Source organism: Neodiprion virginianus, chromosome 5 (genome assembly GCF_021901495.1).
Source record: "Neodiprion virginianus isolate iyNeoVirg1 chromosome 5, iyNeoVirg1.1, whole genome shotgun sequence".
NCBI lineage: Eukaryota > Metazoa > Arthropoda > Insecta > Hymenoptera > Diprionidae > Neodiprion > Neodiprion virginianus.
The window spans coordinates 8,831,739-8,851,732 of record NC_060881.1 but is presented as its reverse complement, the minus strand read 5'-3'; the positions used below and the strand labels follow the sequence as shown (position 1 = coordinate 8,851,732).

The 19,994-nt window shown below is 37.2% G+C and overlaps 1 protein-coding gene across 3 annotated transcripts; it reads left to right on the top strand.

Moving 5' to 3' along the window:
• The first annotated feature begins 6,809 nt into the window (after positions 1 to 6,809).
• Positions 6,810 to 19,518, top strand: LOC124306265 (glucose dehydrogenase [FAD, quinone]-like). Of its 3 annotated transcripts, none has more exons than XM_046766761.1 (4): positions 6,810 to 7,741; positions 15,797 to 16,320; positions 18,051 to 18,330; positions 18,415 to 19,518. In XM_046766761.1, exons 1-4 carry the CDS (start codon positions 7,025 to 7,027, stop codon positions 18,859 to 18,861), a joined length of 1,968 nt encoding a protein of 655 aa, XP_046622717.1. In that variant the 5' UTR covers positions 6,810 to 7,024; the 3' UTR covers positions 18,862 to 19,518. The 3 variants fall into 3 exon arrangements, with proteins under 3 accessions (XP_046622717.1, XP_046622716.1, XP_046622715.1); XM_046766760.1 differs by lacking the exons at positions 15,797 to 16,320; positions 18,051 to 18,330 and adding exons at positions 11,121 to 11,400; positions 11,486 to 11,824 and having other exon boundaries at positions 6,814 to 8,265; positions 18,754 to 19,518; XM_046766759.1 differs by lacking the exons at positions 15,797 to 16,320; positions 18,051 to 18,330; positions 18,415 to 19,518 and adding exons at positions 11,121 to 11,400; positions 11,486 to 13,206 and having other exon boundaries at positions 6,815 to 8,265.
• The last annotated feature ends 476 nt before the right edge of the window (positions 19,519 to 19,994 follow it).

The window sequence follows — 19,994 nt, the reverse complement described above, 5'->3', positions numbered from 1 at the left end:
AAAGCGTAAGTTGCTTATAGTATAGCTCTCAGCTCTGAATGCACAAATGGCATTGTCGAGTGCTATATAATAGTTGGATATAATCGTGTTAGTTAATTATGGTGTTAATATGATAGTGATATGTAATAACGTATAATAATATTATAGCTCTTTGTAGTGCGAAGATCTCGTAACATGGTTTTTACGCTCTGGTTAGTGAATGTCATAGTTATTTCCATCTAGGGATATTCCAAATAGTTAGACAGTTGTTTTAATTCCTTATGGTTACAAGATTCTCGTACTTCGAGTTTGGTTAGTTGATAAAAGTAACATGCAGTAATAATAGTCGATAAAACATACGGACGTTCCAGTCGGATGTTACATGTGTGTTCACGTCCGAAACGAAAGTACAACTTATGGCCATAAGAGCAGCGCTACGAGTTATTCATAAGATTATTATTATTATTTGGCGGAACCCTAACCAATCTTTTTGATACTCATACCATAGACTTATAAAAGATAGACTGAGCGCTCTTATGAGCCGCTTGAAGCAAACATTTAAAGGACAGATATATGCCGGGAGTACTCCTTTCTCTCTCTAACGAAATTTGTGGCGGGGATCGTGGCGGTAGAGGAGAATGAGGCGAAATTATGCGCCTATATCTATAGCTGTTCCACTTCCACTACGCTTTTGTTTCCGGGTATGAAACCGATTAAAAAGAGAGAGCAGTACTACTGACATATCTCTGTCCTTTACAGGTATGTAAGCTTCAGTTACCTCTTATGGGAGCGCTCAGTCTATCTTTATATGTCTGGTGTAGACCAGGCATGTGCTCTCGTTTCCTTAAGCCGAGTTCACAATACTTGCTCAAGTCGATAATACCAGTCGGAGTATGTACACGATATGTGATTCCGCCCGCCCACAGCAAACTGCAGATACCTTTGCGTTGACTCAAAAAATCATGCGAACGTTGAAGGTGAATTTCGTGTCCCGAGTTTTCATTGTTTCGTGTAACTTCAGATTTCAGTGATTTCTATTATTGTCTCTGTGCGTCGAGTGTTAATTTTTTTTTTTTTTTATGCTGATTTTCGGCAAATGCGCACTTGCATTGTTAGCAAGTTTATTTAGTCGGTTCAAATAGACAGCTACAGCACAAAAAGCGAATCTAGAATCAAGTGTTATTATTGCAGTGCGGATCTTTGGATTACATATGAGAGATTAGTAAAGATGTAAAATATGTGAAAAGTGTGTCATTTCACCAATAAATCTGAGATGCTACAAGAATTACTACATGTAAAAGTGTGGAGCAGCCCAGAGTCAAGGTGACAATACTTATTTCAATTATTGACTGATAATTCAAGATGGTACGTATAAAGCCGAACTTTAGTTCTTGCATAACATGCAATAAATATGTGACTAGGCAACAGTAATGATTAATTTGCAAACTGAAAAGTCAATTTGTTAAATTAATTCAAGTGTTCTGTTTTGTTTTTTTCTAGACTCAAGCAGAGACTTACGAGTAACTTTTCTATTTTTCGGCAACGTTGGTGACTTTGCACGTCTTAGGTTACGGGTATTTCCCTGGTATTCCTCTGTCACGTGGCGTGGCGGTAACAATTGCGAGCTGCATAGATAGGCTCATTCGCGATCGCAACGTACTTGATTTTCAATCTAATCATTTTCTTTCAGAATTCAAATTACCGTAGGTTACTCAATTAGAAATTTTACACGTTGCTAAAAGTGGAATGAGCATCGCGACAGGTAACCATCGCTTACTCGGCACTCGCGAGATCGAATTGTGTTCCATAACCGATGTAATAATGTAAGTTTGAATTTACCGATGATATCGTCTAAGTGGTAGGTTCACGTGAGGTTTTGAACGTATTCAATTATTCACAGTATTGTTAAATCGATAAAATTGTGATATCTTTTGCTATATCACTATGTCCCGGATTCTCACCGGGACACGGTTGTCGGTGAGGCTTCCACGAAGGGTCAGCTCACTAAGAACCTCTCTCGTGACCGACTTAGCACGGTTCATAGTTTTAGAGAACTGCGGTTACAATTGGGTATTTGCATGATTTTTATATTTCTTAACTTTTGATGTTTTTCGATTCTATAAATTTTTTTAGAATTTTTGAAAAAAAAATATTTTGTTTTTGTTTATAAGTATTTAAATAATTTAATAAATAAAAAAAAGGCAATATTTAAATGAATAAGTAGCTCCATCTCGCGTATGTGACGTCACAATGCTGAATTTTTTTGAAATTTTTAGCGCCAAGTTCTCCTGTAAGCACGCCGTACGTGTAATCAGCTGTTGCTCTGTGTTGTGATTGATGAAAAGAACGTCTGATAGTGCTGTTTATTATAAACTAAAGTTATTAAATTATTTAATATGTCATTAAAAAACGATTTTTGTTGGTGTATAGTACCAACTTGTAAAAATACTCAAACTAATGCTTGCTTAACATTCTTAGTATAATAACATTGACGTGATCATAACCTCCACACAATTATCCGTGTGAGTTAAAAAAAAAAAACACCACACAAAAATTGATTTCTATTTTAATTATTTTCACCGAAGCCTGATATTAATTATACAATGTATCAAACTTAAAGTTTAAAAAACTTACTTAAAATTTTTTTAGCGCTAGAAAATATTGTACATTACTCTTTGTGGATTCAAATAAACGCGCCAGTAGCAGCACACTGACGTCAAACCAATCACATTCCATTTTATGTCACGTGACTTTTATGTGATTTAGGACCACTTTTATTTATTAAATTATTTAAATATTTATAAACAAAAACAAAATATTTTTTTTTCAAAAATTCTAAAAAAATTTATAGAATCGAAAAACATCAAAAGTTAAGAAATATAAACATCATGCAAATACCCAATTAAGGATATCTTTGGTCTTGTTCAAATACTCTTTTAATTATTCTGCGATTCACGACGCTTTACAATCTGGCGTACACGCATGTCGAATGCAGTCGTCCTAAACGACCGCAATGCCTCAAAATATTTGATTCTAAGCCACTGGAACTATCTATTATTTCTTTCTGAGATGATAGTGATAATCAATCCAATCCATGTAATCCATTCAAAAGTCAGACGCCGGGATCCCGACTCGAACACATGGATACCTTAGTATCCACGTCGAAGGGAACCAGACGCTTTTTTATGTGTACCCACACCTATTCGCGTCCAAATTTAAATTGACGGACTTCCCCCCTCGGCCGTGACTGCTTAAAAGCCAATATCTACTCAACTGCTCCGAACACTACGTGTCTCGACCATGTCCAACTATGTCTGGCGAGCGAGTGAGAATTCTGAAAGCCAGTGCCCTACTCCAACTCGCGCCGTTCCCACCCGATTGCAGCGCCCGACTCCAGTGGCCAATCCAAGAAGCTTTTGCCTGATAACACCATCGACGCATAGACGGACCCGGCTTAGGCCGGTAGTAGGCTGGGAGATTGACCGATACCTCGTTCCCTCTTTGCCTAACTCTAGCGGGCAATTTCGAGAGCCTTCATGTTGGGATCGCGCAATCCACGCCATAGATCGATGGATAATACGAGATGCGTTACTCTTACATATCTCTCAGGCAGTTCAAACCGCATCCCTAATACTGTGACGAAATATTTTTCTTTGCTTATTTCAACTAAACATTTTTATTTGTATTAAAATATTAATAGAAATATACTTATCTGGAATCGTCTTAAACATATTAATCGAAATTAATCACTTTATTTTCACTTAGTTGGTGACAATTCACATTATTGTTAAATCGATAAAATTCCAAAGTCTGGCATAACGTAACGTCAGCAAATTGCATCGTATATTATACATCATTTTCAATCTTTCAACAGCCAATATGTATTGATGAACTGCAGGCTTAGCTCGCTTAGAAAAATGCTAATTGGCATACAGGGTGTTTTCAATCAATTTTACAAAAGGTTAATATACCGATAGTCTGCCAACATTTATTAAAATAATCCATACCATATCAGGGTTGGCGGGATACAACCGCGATACTGTATTCTGATTGTGAGTAGGCAGACTATGATACAAAAACGTTTTGCTTCTAACAGGTAACCAACGAAATGTAAGTCAGTAACCACGGCGCAAATTATGAAGAATGATGTGTGTTGGAAAAAATGGAGAATCGTTTAGATCGAATATAGGTAACCGGGTAGGTAGGTGGACGTTTTGGGATCCGTCGCGGGGCTTATGCATGTGTGTGCCAGTCTCTCTTTTCCGTTGCGTGGTTCCGTTGGGAAACAGGCGAGGGTAGGAAGGTCGTTATGTACCGTGATGTTACTAACTTCTGTAATCCACAGCGTCAAACGATCACAGAAATTTTTCCGTCAAAAGACTCCGTATTCGAGTTTCTCGACCATTTGAAATAAATCAGTTTTTACATAAAAAAATCGGTTTTTTATTATTTTCAATTTAGCGTACCTTTTCGATCAATTTGTAGATTTGAGAGGTTATTCTACATCAAAAAAGGTAAAAGAAAAAATTAGTTTCAAAATTGTGCGAAAACGTTATCATAGAGAAAAAAAATAATTTCGAGAAAAATCGCCTGTTTCAAATGGTTATTATGAAAATTATGAGTTGTTATTTTTTCCCATTATAGCCATTATGTCGCCCTATGTTGTGACCAAATTTCATTCAAATCGGTCAAGCCTTTTGAGAAATTTTTTTTCTTTTTCTCTGATTTTCTGTTTATTTCGATTTATTCAAAAACCAAAGTAGACAAGAAAAGCAACTAATATGATAACTTGCATTACATAATAATATTAATTGATTTCAGACTGAATTGAAAATCACAAAAGAAATGTTTTGTCACATCAGACATATAAATTTATGACTGTCAACAGAAAGGAAATGATCCGTCAAGAACGCAAATCACAAATGTCAATTGCAATAAAAAATATGACTATTTGAGTGGGAAAAATTTTGAACGGGTGATTACTGAATTATTGTTACTTTCGATATAATTGTGAATACAATAGTGTGTAAAAAAGGTCGTACTGAGTAAGATAATACATAAAAATTACGAACTGTGTTAACTTACTACAATGTGAGCCACTTTTACAGAAATGGACAAGTCCGAATAGACTCGACATATGTTATACACATCATAAACATTTTCATAATGACACAGAAGACTAGAATTATTATTATTATTATTGAATTTTAATAAAGTGACGCGGGTACAAGAAATTACTATTTTTATGCACACCTTGTGAGCAGACGAAGATAAACCTTCGCGCTTGCTATAACTGCCTAGGCACAATGTGGGACATATAGCGAATTTGGACGATAGAACAAATATTTGAAACTCAGCACTTAGTTGACTGGGTATTTGAAACACCCGAATTTGGATCAAACCAATATTTGAACCCGAGCACTTACGAGGTACTTGGAACAAACGAATGGGAACAAGAAAATAAATATTTGCACCTGAGCACTTGTTTGACTTGGTATGTGACACGGTTAGCAATGATAATTTTTTCCGATCGCTAGAATGTGGCCTATGAGATATATTTGTGACTTTCGGAATCAAGATTCTTAAAACCTGCAGCATATAATGGTCAGAAATTGAATATGACTGGATAACAGAAGTTAAAATTATTTTATTCAGATGATAATTTCATTAAGGGTTATTTTGGGCAACTGAATCCATATACGATACGCAAAATGCTACGAAATAGGACTTCAGCGTACAAATTTCGTGCGAAACGCGTGCAGAGTTGTAAATGATGCGTTAAATTATTTAAAGCAATGGTATTTCTTTTAATTACTTATCTTTATTTTTTAATGGAAACAATTTCCATTAATCATTGGATTCATTTTTGAAAAAAATTTTCCACCAGCCATTAAATTTGAATTTAAAGTGAAATTTTTCAATGGAAACAATATTTACAAACCACTGAATTTCTTAATATCTCACTCGTCCTTCTCATCTGAGAATGGTGCGTACATGGGCAAGCTTCTTTTCATGAGATTCATTCTGTATAGGTTAAAGCGGACTACGTTTTGTCTTTCATGTTTTCTTTTCAACAATTGGAATAATTGAGTTTTCTTTTCATGAAAACTCTCGCATGCTTACGGTCCAATCTAATTTTAATCTTCCCGTATAAAATGTATGCCTTATTTTTAAATTCATATATTTCCGCAATCGATCTCAAATTATGACTCGAAAAGGGAATAAAAAATATATGTACTCGGAATATGACCGAATCCATAATACGTATGTACCGGATTGTAATGTGAATAAGTATACAAAGTTTTTCGATGTGATCAATAAATGTTTGCGCGCGATTTGGTTCATTTCATTTTTCACACACGCTTGGCAGCTGTTTCTGGATAATGGACAGAATTTTCTTCACAAAACTGTATCTCTAGAATATATTAACATGATTTGATTACTCTTAATACATACAAAAAAAAAAAAAATTCGTATTCTATTGAAATCTATAATGAAACTTGACAGAATTTCTGAACTCACAAGATTGCAGGAGCTTGAGAAAAAAAAAGATTCGAACCTGATTTTCACAGATTCTCCAGTGTGGAGCATCAGGTACAATGAGAATGAAAGAAAAATATTTTAAAAAATACCCAAATATGCTAGTTTTTTCATTGTGCGAATATCTAGCTATAAATTTGCAATCGAATAAGTTTTCTTTCACTTCGAATAAAGATGTTGTATTGCTTTGACATAATTTTTTTGTACTATATTGGGTATTTTTTTCTTATGCAGATCATACATACATCGTAGAATCGTGACTACACTTGTGAAGTAACTGAGAAAGGTACAAATACTCGTATAATACAGGTGGTGTAATTTATACAGCTGTGTTCGCAAACATGCACGCACTTTTAAATTGAACTATGCGCACGCGCAAAGAATTTTTATGAATATAAAAGCTAAGCATTTCGGCAAAGCGTTCCATAATATTGGTGTCGTATTTGGTTTTTGATACAGCGATTACAAAAACTCTTCACAGCCAATACCAAATTACAGAGTTAGAATGGATATTGTACCCGACAGAAATACGTCTGTATCTCAAGTGATAGTTCGATGGGCTTATACCGGGATCGGCTTAGCTTTATCCACCGGGGCAACAGCCTGGTTCATTGCATATTTCGAAGTTCTGATATTGCTTATGCGACCTGACATTGTCGACAAGGATAACAGAGCACGCATCGTTCCAACGGTAGAACTGCTGGACCAGTACGACTTTGTAGTAATTGGTGCAGGATCCGCAGGAGCTGTACTTGCCAACAGATTAACGGAAAATGCAAAGTGGAGCGTCTTGCTACTGGAGGCTGGACATGACGAAAGACTTTTCTCTGATGTACCTGCATTGACCTTGAGTCTTGCAAATACTGATATGGACTGGCAATTCAAAACTGAACCTTCGTCGGCCTATTGTAAGGGTATGGTCAACAATCAATGCCTGTGGAGCAGAGGTAAGTCACTTGGAGGGTCCAGCAGCCTTAATTACATGCTATACGTACGTGGAAATCGAAGAGATTACGACAACTGGAGGGATTCGGGAAATCCTGGATGGGGATACGATGACGTTTTACCGTATTTCAAAAAGGCTGAAAACATCAGGATTCCCGATCTCCGTGAATCACCGTATCACGGAACCTCCGGCCCTCTGACAGTTGAAAATCCAAGGTATAAGCACCCGATACTAAGATACTTTCTGCATGCTACATCTGAAATGGGCTATCGTGAGGTGGATGTGAACGGCAAAACGCAAACTGGATTTACCCGTGTGCAAACCACTACTAGAAACGGCCTTCGATGCAGCACGTCGAAAGCCTATCTGCGATCCACAGCTAATAGGAGAAACCTACACATCAGTACGAATTCTCTGATCCATAAGATTCTCATCGATAAAACGACAAAAACAGCTTACGGAGTTGAATTTGTCCGAGAAAACATGAGGCACATTGTTCGTGCAAAAAAAGAGGTAATACTCTCAGCGGGTGCGATTCAATCGCCTCAATTGCTAATGCTCTCAGGAATAGGACCCAAAGATCACCTGGAAGAGGTTGGAATTAAGGTTATTCACGACAGCCCAGGAGTCGGGCAAAATCTTCAGGATCATGTCATAATTGGTGGGCTTACTTTTTTGATCGATCCACCGTATGACGTATCCACATCAACTCAAGCACAAGTAACGGAATTTCTGGAGGAAGCTGAAGGCCCGCTATATGACATAGGCGTCTGCGAAGTAGTGGGTTTTATCAGTACCAGGTGAATATTATCAAGCATTAGGAGTGAAGGTGTGAGACGTATAAGTTTACTTGGCAGTTGGAAAGTTTTATACAGCAATCCCGTACAAATATACCTAGTCAATTCAATGTTACTGTTAATTGTAGATTGTATCTTTTGAAATTGACCTCGTCTCCACACTACTCTTCACATTTCACGAGTAAGGTAATTGCAGTCAAAACGCTAACGAATTTTATTATCTTGTAGCGATTTTAGGTTGTTCTAATATCTACGCGATAAAATCAGATAAATACACAACGACATAAAATTAGACACCAATCACAGAAATTGAGTATTTAATATAATTTCGGGAAATTCTATTGTTTATTCTTTTTATTTATCCATTCTTTCTCCATATTCGTTATTTTATTTTTACAATACGAAAGGTAACCTACGCGTTGCAGGAGTAACAAACTTAGCCTCTTAGTTTAAACACACGCACACACACAGGTATAAATAAAGGGATAAAAGGATTAGTGAGAAGAAAATTGTCCGTCAAATAAAAGTTATACGAGCTAAGCTTTTTAGTGAGATATGTATATGAGATGGTGAAGGTGTTTAAAAATGCGCAAAAAAGATAGTGAGTGAAGTCTTTGTTTTATCTTTACTATATTCAGTTCAAAATTTCTACTTGATCAGGATTTACGCTTCAACTCACTGATATTACACGTCTTATATTATTGAACTACGTACATCTAAGACCTTCGTTCTTCTCGACTTAAGCTCGTCTCAATATATTTATCAACCTGTTTCGCGATGCAGAAGTTGGCTTCGCGTTCGTTTCTACCTTCTTCCTTTACAGTTACATGCTGATTGCCAACACATTTTCGTTTTCGACGCCTCCGCTCTCAATTTTTCGTATCAACCCTGACTTTCCGTTGGCTTATTTTAAAAATAAGTTTCGCTCGGCGCTGTTTGTAATTCAAACGCTTACTTGAGACTAATGAAAACTCCAAAATTTCGATGTATTTATATTCATCAGGTCGAAGTTTTATTTTATTTACAATAATACAACTGCCCATCGCGAGTGGTGAACAAGTTTGAATTCTTGAAATTAATCAGGTAATTCAATAAACCGAATTGTAACCGGTCACTTACTGTAATCGTTTGCAGATTTTCATTTTCATGAGATTAAATTCTGAAATTTTCACATGCACGGCCTTATCACAGGCAGTGCCGGCGTTAGAGGGACTGACACCCTGGGCAAGAATATTTTGGCGCCCACTTAAGGAAATCAAAATCGAGAGTTAATTTTTTTCTGAACCAATGTGAACGTGTATTAAGAATTCTATCTTTCCTTTAGCGTGACCCAGAGCTAACGACGTGGACGTAGAAAGTTATGTAGCTCCTCTTTTTTAATTTTTTTTTTATTTTTTTTTTTTATTTTTATATTTTTTATTGTTTTTTTTTTCATTTTTTTTGTTGATTTTCTTTTTTTGTTATCCGAAATTTGTTTTTGCATGAACTTAATGCACATTTTATATTTTAATTACTCTTCATTTTGATTTAATACTTTGTTAATTTTTGAATAACTTTCTTCCTTTTTTTTGTGCTGTTCTTTAGTAAATTTTTACTTTTCGGGCCTTTTTGTCAGCAAATACACGAATTAAACTAGAAAAATCCAATTGTTCAGCGATTTCATTTTCAATCGACAGAGTAGCCAGGTTCCAGTTTGGTGGGGGGTGGGGGGTGGGGGAAGTATCCCACCTCCACCAATCGCCCCCCAAAATTTGGCGCCCTGGGCCGTCGCCCCATCGCGCCCCCCCCTAACGCCGGCACTGATCACAGGTTGACATAACCACCCGCAAGAGTCACAAATCATATTGAAATTGGACTAAAGATCACATTCTTCAAGTAAATCAGATTCAATTCCGCTTGTGGTAATTGCGTTAATGGATATTTGCTACATGAATTTTTGAACCTCTGACGTCATACGCATTATTCTGTGTTTCATTGAATATTCTTGAAACATCACCATTTTCATTTCATCCGAAAGAGTCTTCCTACAAATTACCTATATTGGGGTGCGCGCGGATTTCCGATCCAGAGGTCAAATAATAAGGTACGATGCCCTTATACTCAAGAACAAATTTACAAATACTTTCGGAAATGTGGCGAAGCAGTTATCAAATTTGCATTTACTCCGTAACACAGTTACATCAGAAAAAAAATTTTGACCTAAAAGAGCAACCATGATATTCCCATGTATTTTTCGACGCTGAATCTGAATCTGATTTCAACAATATGCGTACACCTCTAAAATAATTGAGAAAAGCCAAAACTTCCCCTAAGATAAGATTGAATTATTTTTTCACCGCTACTGAATGTTCAGAAATTTGACAACTTTGTTCCCCCATGTGTCAGGAAGTATTCGCATACTCGGGATAAAAAATTTTCCTGAATATTAGGGTATATTAAGGTGTGATTTGCCCCTTGTTTCTCAAAAATTGACGCGGATCCAAAATATTAACACGTTCGAGGTAATCTTTGAAAAACTTTAGCAAGGTAGCAGATATTAGCTATAGGTCTGGTGTCGGATTCTGGGGCTAAACATATTTTTCGGGGCTGTACGTGGGGAAAATGTGTTTGCAAATAGAAAGAAAATGATATGAATACATCTAACGAGCGTAAGAATTAAACATGGTAAGATAGACATTGAAAGAATGGAGAGTATTTGTGAGATTGCAGTATGTACGCATTTTTATTTATAGCATATCTTTTTTAAATATTTTATCATAGTATTTGAGTGACCGAAACATAAGAGACCGGATCCATCCATGGACCTAAATCCATGCCTGCCTGGACGTCTAATGCATGAATATCTTATTTTCTTTCAGGTATGCTAACAAATCTATCGATTCACCGGACCTACAAATATCGCTATCTTCAGCCCCTCAAAATATGAAAAGTGAAGTCGTTAAGAATACCTATAGTCTCAGAGACGACTTTTACGCATCCTTATTTTCGAATATAATTGATAAGAAAGCCTACGGGGTCGTACCAGCACTGATACACCCGAAGAGTAGAGGTTACATTAAGCTCAGAGGCAATAGTATCACAGAGCAGCCAATCATAGTTCCAAATTATTTCGACCACCCGGATGATCTGGATGTTTTGGTATATAGATAACTTCATTTATATCGAAGCATATCAACATAGCTCGAGTTGAAGAAGATTTCATGGACGATCTTTCAATTCACAGGTAGAAGGAGCCTTCTTTGCCTACAACTTCAGCCAAATCTTAAGTATGGAGAAATTGAATTCACGTCCCAACTCTAACACGATCCCGGAATGCGCTCACTTAAATTTTCCGTCTCGTGATTATTGGCGTTGCTACACACGGTTTTTCTCGTTGACCTCTTATCATCCCACTTCCACTTGTAAAATGGGTCCAGCTGGTGACAAAATGGCTGTAGTAGACTCACGCCTGAGGGTCCACGGTGTGAATGGTCTTCGGGTTGTGGACGCCTCAATTATGCCAACCATAGTATCTGGGAATACTAACGCACCAACTATTATGATCGCTGAAAAGGCCGCGGATCTTGTTAAGGAAGATTGGAATTATTTCGTGTTTTCCGGAGAGTGCAAGATTTCGAATGTTGTGAGAATTTCGGAAAACAGCTCCCCGAAGCTGCAGAACCATCCTGACGCGATATTCGAAAATACTGATAATTTGAACAACGAGTTACCGATCAATCGAGTCACCAAAAATTGCAAATGTGCCAGTAAGCATGCCAGTCGCATTTGAATTATTTACTTTCCGAAAATATATATTTCTCGAAGGGAATGAGAATAATTATGACGTAAAACTGAGAATAACGTCAAACTGAATTTCTTCTGAATTCAGAATCTCTACTAAAATTATTATTTCAAGATGGCTTTATGGTAAAAAGGCCAGATTCACCTCCGACCACTTTGTTCCCAAACACATCGCGTACAATCTCATTCGATCCTACAGCACAAGTCGCCATGGCATTATTCTCCTCAGGTGTTATTCGACACAAGACGTTTTGGTTGACGTCATTGCACGTAATTGCATTTTTTTACAGTATTTCGCAGTATTTGAGCGAGCCGATAATACGAATCACAAAAACTGAAATACTTGTGCTGCGGGACGTTGAAAATGGAAATACTCACCTGCGGTCAAGTCAACCAGAATATCCTAGTAGAAGGACGCCGTGTCAAATAACACCCGTAGAGAATAAGTCAGAGTCGGATCAAACTCGTATGGAATCAGTATATTTTGAATGTTTCATGCTTAGAATGTAAAATTACTTGTATTCCAAAAATATAAATATACGATAGAATCTCACTGCATGTATTCATTTCTATCGATTGGAAGATATAGTAATATAGGCACGCGAAATATTCAAACACCAGACTCGACTGAAAGATCATCTGCGAATTACGTAAATGAAGATAAAAGAGTGCCGGGGATCGAATTCAATAACGTAGCTATAAGTTCGACAATTTTAATAAACTAGTGTGCGAAAAAAAAGTCTATACATAGTTTATAAGCAGAATCTACCGGGCCCAAGAGAATTTCTAAAGAACATACGAGATAAACGTACAAACGTGAAAGGCGTAAACGTGGTCTTAATGTAAATCGTATGTACGTGAATCAATCCGTATAGATTATTGTTTTTGTAATGAACATACTGTCTTGTTTTAATAAATCAAGTTGGGTTCTCACTTAAGGAAAATATATTCAAAACCATTGCACAGGCAATTATCGCGGTGCAAATGACGAACACATCGACGTAGATATAATAGATAAATCTTTATCTAAGAATTTTAACAATGGCAATATTCGAACTAATTTAAAAGTAACAAATGCGAGTGGAATAAAAACAAAATGTGTAAAAGAAGATGAAATGTAATTATGGTAACGGCGTAAATATAAAAGCTGTGTATTAAAACCATCAATATAATTTCAACGAGTAAAATAAAAGTATCTCTTTTACGATATTACGAAGGAGCTTCTCTTGCGTCATTTTATAGTTTTAACTGGCTGAAATTTCCCTCGGTCGGATACCATGTCTAATGTTGTCGCTCAAGTCGCTGCTGCTGATGAGAATGAAAATCTATCTGTCTATCTATCTATTTATTTATCTATCCATCTCTCACTCTCATTGACAATGAGTGCGGTTTCCTCAGTTTTCACCCAATAGCAAAGACGAAAGCGTAAGAAAAATAAACTCGGAGTGCATTTAATACTGTTAGCTGTAAATGCTATACATCTTCGTATATTGCAAAGGGATTTATATACAAAGGAATTCCCCCGGTATGGTTCTATTAGACCACTGACTCTTTGTTCGCGAGAGAGTTTTAGAAAACTACGCAACCTATATTTGCGTTGAAATTTTTTTCACTGATGCACAACTAAACTTGATAAAATTAGGATCGTGAGGTTTTTCAGAAACACGTGACTGGGCTCCACGCCTTGCTCATCTTTCAAGAACCTAAATATTCGTCTTGTAAGAATCTTCCTACATCTTTCAATTAGGCCACTTAACCATTTCACAACTATTCTTCACATGCATTGTAACGTGTACGATTTTCAAGAGCACCTCTTTGCTCGTACGAACAATCGTCCGTTGTTCTGGGTCATTTTACCGTGACTGATAAAATTAGAAATTAGAAATCAATTATAAAAATACGGTCTGCTTTTAATTGAGCGCGAGTCAGGACGGAACTCGTACACCCAAAAGATCCTGTGCTCTTAACCAGAAGTTTCACAGACTCGGGTTTGTGAAACCAGAACTGCAGTTTGCGGGGACTCGAGATTTTTAATCCAAAGCTCCTTTTTGAAGACATGGAGTTTTTAAGCCTGAGGGAAAGGGAAGCATGGGTGCAGAGTTTATACGTCGTATTTTGGTGAAATCACAATCTTTATGGGTAAAAGTGTGCAACATTTTTTGTAGATAAGTGTTTTATCTTTATTTTTGATAAATACTATTTCTGACGTAGGGCAAACGGATACGGAGATAAATACGAAAAGTCATTTCCCGCCTTGTTCGTTGTTGCTCAATTGTTTTGCGTGTAATGAAATCGTTGGAACTTATGAAGGCTTATATTTTACCGCTAAATGAAGGTATACATCAAATTACAGCTTGCTGGGACTTAATTTGAGGTTAAAACCTAAAATGAGTGGGCTAAATATCATATGTTTACTAAAAGAGTTGATATGACGTAATGAAAAGTCCGTGGAAATTTTATGCCACAGCTCTTGAGAATCAGTCATATTCTGCGTGCTGACAATGAACAAAATTTATTTTGCTTAATATTCTACACGCCTTATCAAATAAATTCTGAGTTTCGAATAACCGTTATCTTATTTCCACTTGAAAATTTGGGTCCCTTTGATGGCGTTAAATCTCCGTGACGCGATTCACAAGGCATGCAACCTTTCAAGTAGGTTCAAGAAAACTAACGTTCGATCACTTCTTATTTTACTAAGTAAGTGGAACATAGAAATAGGGACAAGAAAACAAATATTTGTTCTGAGCATCATTTTCCTAACAAGTAAGTAAATGTAATTAAGAAATAGAATTAAGCAAACAAATATTCAATCCTGAGCAGTTATTTGAACCTTTCGTGTGTCAACAAAACCATTATTATACGTGTAAATTGATTGGATGAAGTACCCGTTTGACCTGAAGTATGCGCATGCGCAAAAATATTTTTACGAATATAAAAACCAGACATTTCGACGGAGGCTTGATCAATGTTCGTATCGTCTTCAGTTCTTGATACAGCAGTTGCAAAAACTTGACCAAATCACAGAGTTACAATGGACATTGTACCCGACAGAAATACGCCTGTACCCCAACTGATTGTTCAGTGGGCATATACAGGGATCCGTTTAGCTTTGTCCTGCGCCGGGGTGACAGTCGGGTTTGTTACTTTTTTCGAAGTTCTAATAGTGCTTCTTCGACCTGACATTGTCGACAAGGATAATAGAGCACGTATCGTTCCAACGGTAGAACTGCTGGACCAGTACGACTTTGTAGTAATTGGTGCAGGATCCGCAGGAGCTGTACTTGCCAACAGATTAACGGAAAATAAAAACTGGACTATCTTGCTACTAGAGGCTGGAGGTGATGAAAGAGTCATTTCTGATCTACCTGTAATGACTTATAACCTTGTGAACACTGATATGGACTGGAAATTCAAAACTGAATCTTCTTCGGCCTATTGTAAGGGCATGGTCGACAATCAATGCCACTGGACCAGAGGAAAATCACTTGGAGGATCCAGCAGCCTCAATTACATGCTATACGTACGTGGAAATCGAAGAGATTACGACAACTGGAGGGATTCGGGGAATCCTGGATGGGGATACGATGACGTTTTGCCGTATTTTAAAAAGGCAGAAAATATGACGATTCCCGGTCTCCGCGAATCGCCTTATCACGGTACCTCCGGTCCTCTTACAGTTGAAAATCCAAGGTATGAACACCCGATGCAAGGATACTTTTCGAATGCCATGTCTGAAATGGGCTACCATGAGGTGGATGTGAACGGCAAGACGCAAACTGGATTTAACCGGCCGCAAACCACTACTAGAAACGGCCTTCGATGCAGCACGTCGAAAGCCTATCTGCGATCCACAGCTGATAGGAGAAACCTGCACATTAGTACGAATTCTCTGGTCCATAAGATTCTCATCGATAAAACGACAAAAACAGCTTACGGAGTTGAATTTGTCCGAGAAAACATGAGGCACATTGTTCGTGCAAAAAAAGAAGTAATACTCTCAGCGGGCGCGATTCAATCGCCTAAACTGCTAATGCTCTCAGGAATAGGACCCAAAGATCACCTGGAAGAGGTTGGAGTTAAGGTTATTCACGACAGCCCAGGAGTCGGGCAAAATCTTCAGGATCACATCATGATTGGTGGGCTTACTTTTTTGATCGATCCACCGTACAATGCATCTACGACAACTCTAGCGGACGTAACGGACTTTCTGGTAAAAAGAGAGGGTCACCTATACGGTACAGGCTTCTGCGAAACATTGGCTTTCGTCAACACCAGGTGAATATTTTCAAGCGTTAGGCGACCAGTTGCCAACTCGTACCAAAATAATCCAGTCCTGACAGTCGTACGCGCTTTCTCTGCAATGTAAAACAAATAACATAAATTTACATGCTTCTGAATTAGATATTTAAAAATTTTTTCGTCTATTGGTATAAGTCTTGAGCAGTACGTTGAATTGTAAGGTACGCAGTTTCGTAAGCTATACACAAAATCTGTGTCGCACTTTTGCAGATTGTTCAAAATAATACTAAAAACAACAGCAACAACAATAATAATAACAACTTAGATCCCGTAGTTTTTTGATGCAATTAAGCTTTTATTCAAGTCATAAAATTGTTGCGAATAGAAATAGCATAACGGCATTATGGTATCAATTTTTCCAAAGCATCTGTAAGACTTGAATGCAAACAGGGCCTCTGTTTATATACAGATAATGAATGAGAATTTGGTGAATTATAGTAGCATTTATCATGTGTAGTAAAAACATGGATAACGCGATGCTTTTCCAATTTTGAGGTTGTCGGGAGTTTCTCTGATCGGTATATTAAATTTTGAAATTTTTTGTACGCACGGTCCAATTATAGAGCGACGGCATCTATACTCGAAATTTACAAACAAAAAAAAATTTAAAATCTGACTGAAGGATCACGTACTTCAAGCATTATCGTTCTAATTCCGTTTATGATATTCGCGTCGAAGAACAGTTGTAGCAGTTCTTGTTTTTTAGAAACACTGACATTACATGCGTCATACCGTGTCTCATAGAATATTTTTGAAATATCACCATTTTTACGCCATCTGAAATTTTCCTCGCGTATTCTACCAAGAAAAAAAATTTGGACACGCATTCAACAACAAAAATTCAGCATTATCTGATTTCAACATTCGGGAGTTTAAAATCATTGACAATAGTTTCTGTCATCATCTACTGTCTTTAAAGTTCTGTTATCAAGTGGTTACGTTGTTCCGAAGCCAATGAGAAGTGGCGATTCAATTTTTCAACATTGCCATTACATACCATGAATTTCCGGGATAATAGGACGTGACTCGATTTTGTTTTCCCTTGAAGGTTTTGTTACACTACTGAGAGTACTTTCACGGATTTTCGAATTCTTCACCGGCCCCTGTTTCGGAAGTCTCAGGACACCAAATTTTCCGGTTCACGAAATCCGAGAATTTTCGATCGATGTTGGTTTGGAATTGGAATGTTTCACCAACAAAAAACAACCGCGTTGATGACTCCGTTCTGAGTCCAAATTCCTGAAAAATAATATTTCGAAATTTCACAATAACAACTTGATGACCCAGTGAAGAAGAAATTCAATTTACATTTGATACAAAATAAGTTGAAATTTTATGTTTGGCGTTTTTTTTTTTTTCACTCCATATGCGAAAACTTGAACTGGATTAACAGATGACATCACACGTACAACAATTTATTCCCGACTCAACCATAAAGTTAACTTTATTGACCTCAAAAGCGGGATGAAAGCGGCCCGTGTTTTTCCCTAAAACACATTTGCGGGAAATATGATCTTAAATCCAAATCACCGAGAAATATGAGCCCAATTTAAAAGTCCCAATTTTCAAATAATTTTTACAGCCAGAGTTGAGTCGGAAGTAAAGTCCTATATGTAACACAGGAATAAAAGTCGACTTTATTCCCTTGTTACATAAGGTACTATTATACAAATATCTCTGATCAAACCTTTCGGTTTTCTTTTTAGGTATGCCAACAGTTCTATCGATTACCCGGACCTTGAATTATTTCTTAGTTCAACCGCTCAAAATGTAAACGGTGAACTTGTTACAAGTGTTTTTGGTCTCAGAGACGACTTTTACGCATCCTTATTTTCGAATATAATTGATAAGGAAGCCTACGGGGTGGAACCAGCACTGATACACCCGAAGAGTAGAGGTTACATCAAGCTGAGAGGCAATAATATCACAGAGCAGCCGATCATAGTTCCAAATTATCTCGACCACCCGGATGATCTGGATGTTTTGGTATACAGATAACTTCATTTATATCGAAGAACATCACATAACTTGAGTTTAAGGAGATTTCATGGACGATCTTTCAATTCGCAGGTAGAAGGGATCTTTTTTGCCTACAACCTCAGCCAAACCTCAACTATGAAGAAATTGAATGCGCGTCCCAATCCCAATACGATCCCGGAGTGCGCATACTTAAATTTTCCGTCCCGTGATTATTGGCGTTGCTACGTACGATTTTTCACGTTGAGCGTTTATCATTCCACTTCCACTTGTAAAATGGGCCCAACTGACGATAAAATGGCTGTAGTAGACGCACGCCTTAGGGTCCACGGTGTGAACAGTCTTCGGGTTGTGGACGCCTCAATTATGCCAACCATAGTATCTGGGAACACTAACGCACCAACTATCATGATCGCCGAAAAGGCCGCGGAGTTTATCAAGAAAGATTGGAATCCCATCTTTTCCGGTGGGTGCAAGACTTCGAATGTCAAAGCTTGGGAAAACATTTTTCCAACGTTGCAAAGCTACGCTCACGCATGAAATTAAGAAGGACCGCCAGTTCGGACGATGAATTGACGACCAAAGGAGTCTTTGAAAATGCATTGTCCCGATGGTGCAACATCCCTGCATCGTTATTACTGTTCAGACGCGGGCCGCCGGCAAGAATATGTCAGTAAGCATGCCACGCGTATTTGAATACGGTGGATTCAATACAAAAACATTCTGCAATTCTGCCACATGGAAATTTTTTTACTCACAGCGACGGTCGTTCCAATTTTTTGTGCATTAGAGTTTTTGTGTAATCAGGATTTTGAGTTTTCAGAATTTGGCTTTCCCAAAAGTTATACTTCGTGTATCTTTTATGTAAACTTTGATCTTTCAGGATTCCGGAACTGACCCAGATTGTTCATACTTAAATGTATAAACTCGTTAAGTAAGTATACGATTGGGTACAGGATGCATTTACGAATGGTCGGCAATTTAGAAAATAATTTTGTACAGTGAAATCTTAGTTAGGTGCACGTTTTTCAATGATCACGTATTTATAACCGAGAAAATCATGGAAGTAAATTTCTTCTAAGTCCATGATTTCGAATTTGTACATGATTTCAAATAGCTCCATGGCTATTGTTTCTTCATTGTATTCATATCGAAATTGACTAATGCCATTGAATAAATACGATGTGTAAAACGTAACATGGCAGACTTCAATATTTGTACTGAAGGACGATAAAAAATTTATTGTACAACGTTTTGTTGAAATAAGTATGGTGGCACCGTTCATGTTTACACACCTAGCTGTTAATAGTTGTGTGTGAGTCACAGTAGAAAATTAAAACCAATCCAGCATAAATTATAATTCGAACTGAAACTTCATTGGACTCATTTAATTGAAGTATGGACTCAAGTGTTTTCTACCCAGTTAGAGGAGTTCCTTTTACAGCACTTCTATTCCAAAACGAACAAACCCTTATTTTTGGATTTTTACACAAGTCAGTGAATCTCTGAAATGAATGACCATAACTTAATTGTCTTTAACCATTCTATGTTGAATAAAAAAAATTTGTAACTCATGTTGATGAGCATTTCTGATTCGTTGCAAACGTACTATACTGTGAAACTGCAGTAACATCATGTATAACTGTAGCCAATCCCTTCCATTCGATCACTAT

Excerpts from the sequence above, each read along its gene's own strand:
- LOC124306265 (XM_046766759.1), top strand. The coding sequence starts at position 7,025 with ATGGATATTGTACCCGACAGAAATACGTCTGTATCTCAAGTGATAGTT. Across the intron at positions 8,266-11,120 it reads GTGGGTTTTATCAGTACCAG|GTATGCTAACAAATCTATCG; the intron begins GTGAATATTATC and ends ATTTTCTTTCAG. Across the intron at positions 11,401-11,485 it reads CGGATGATCTGGATGTTTTG|GTAGAAGGAGCCTTCTTTGC; the intron begins GTATATAGATAA and ends TTCAATTCACAG.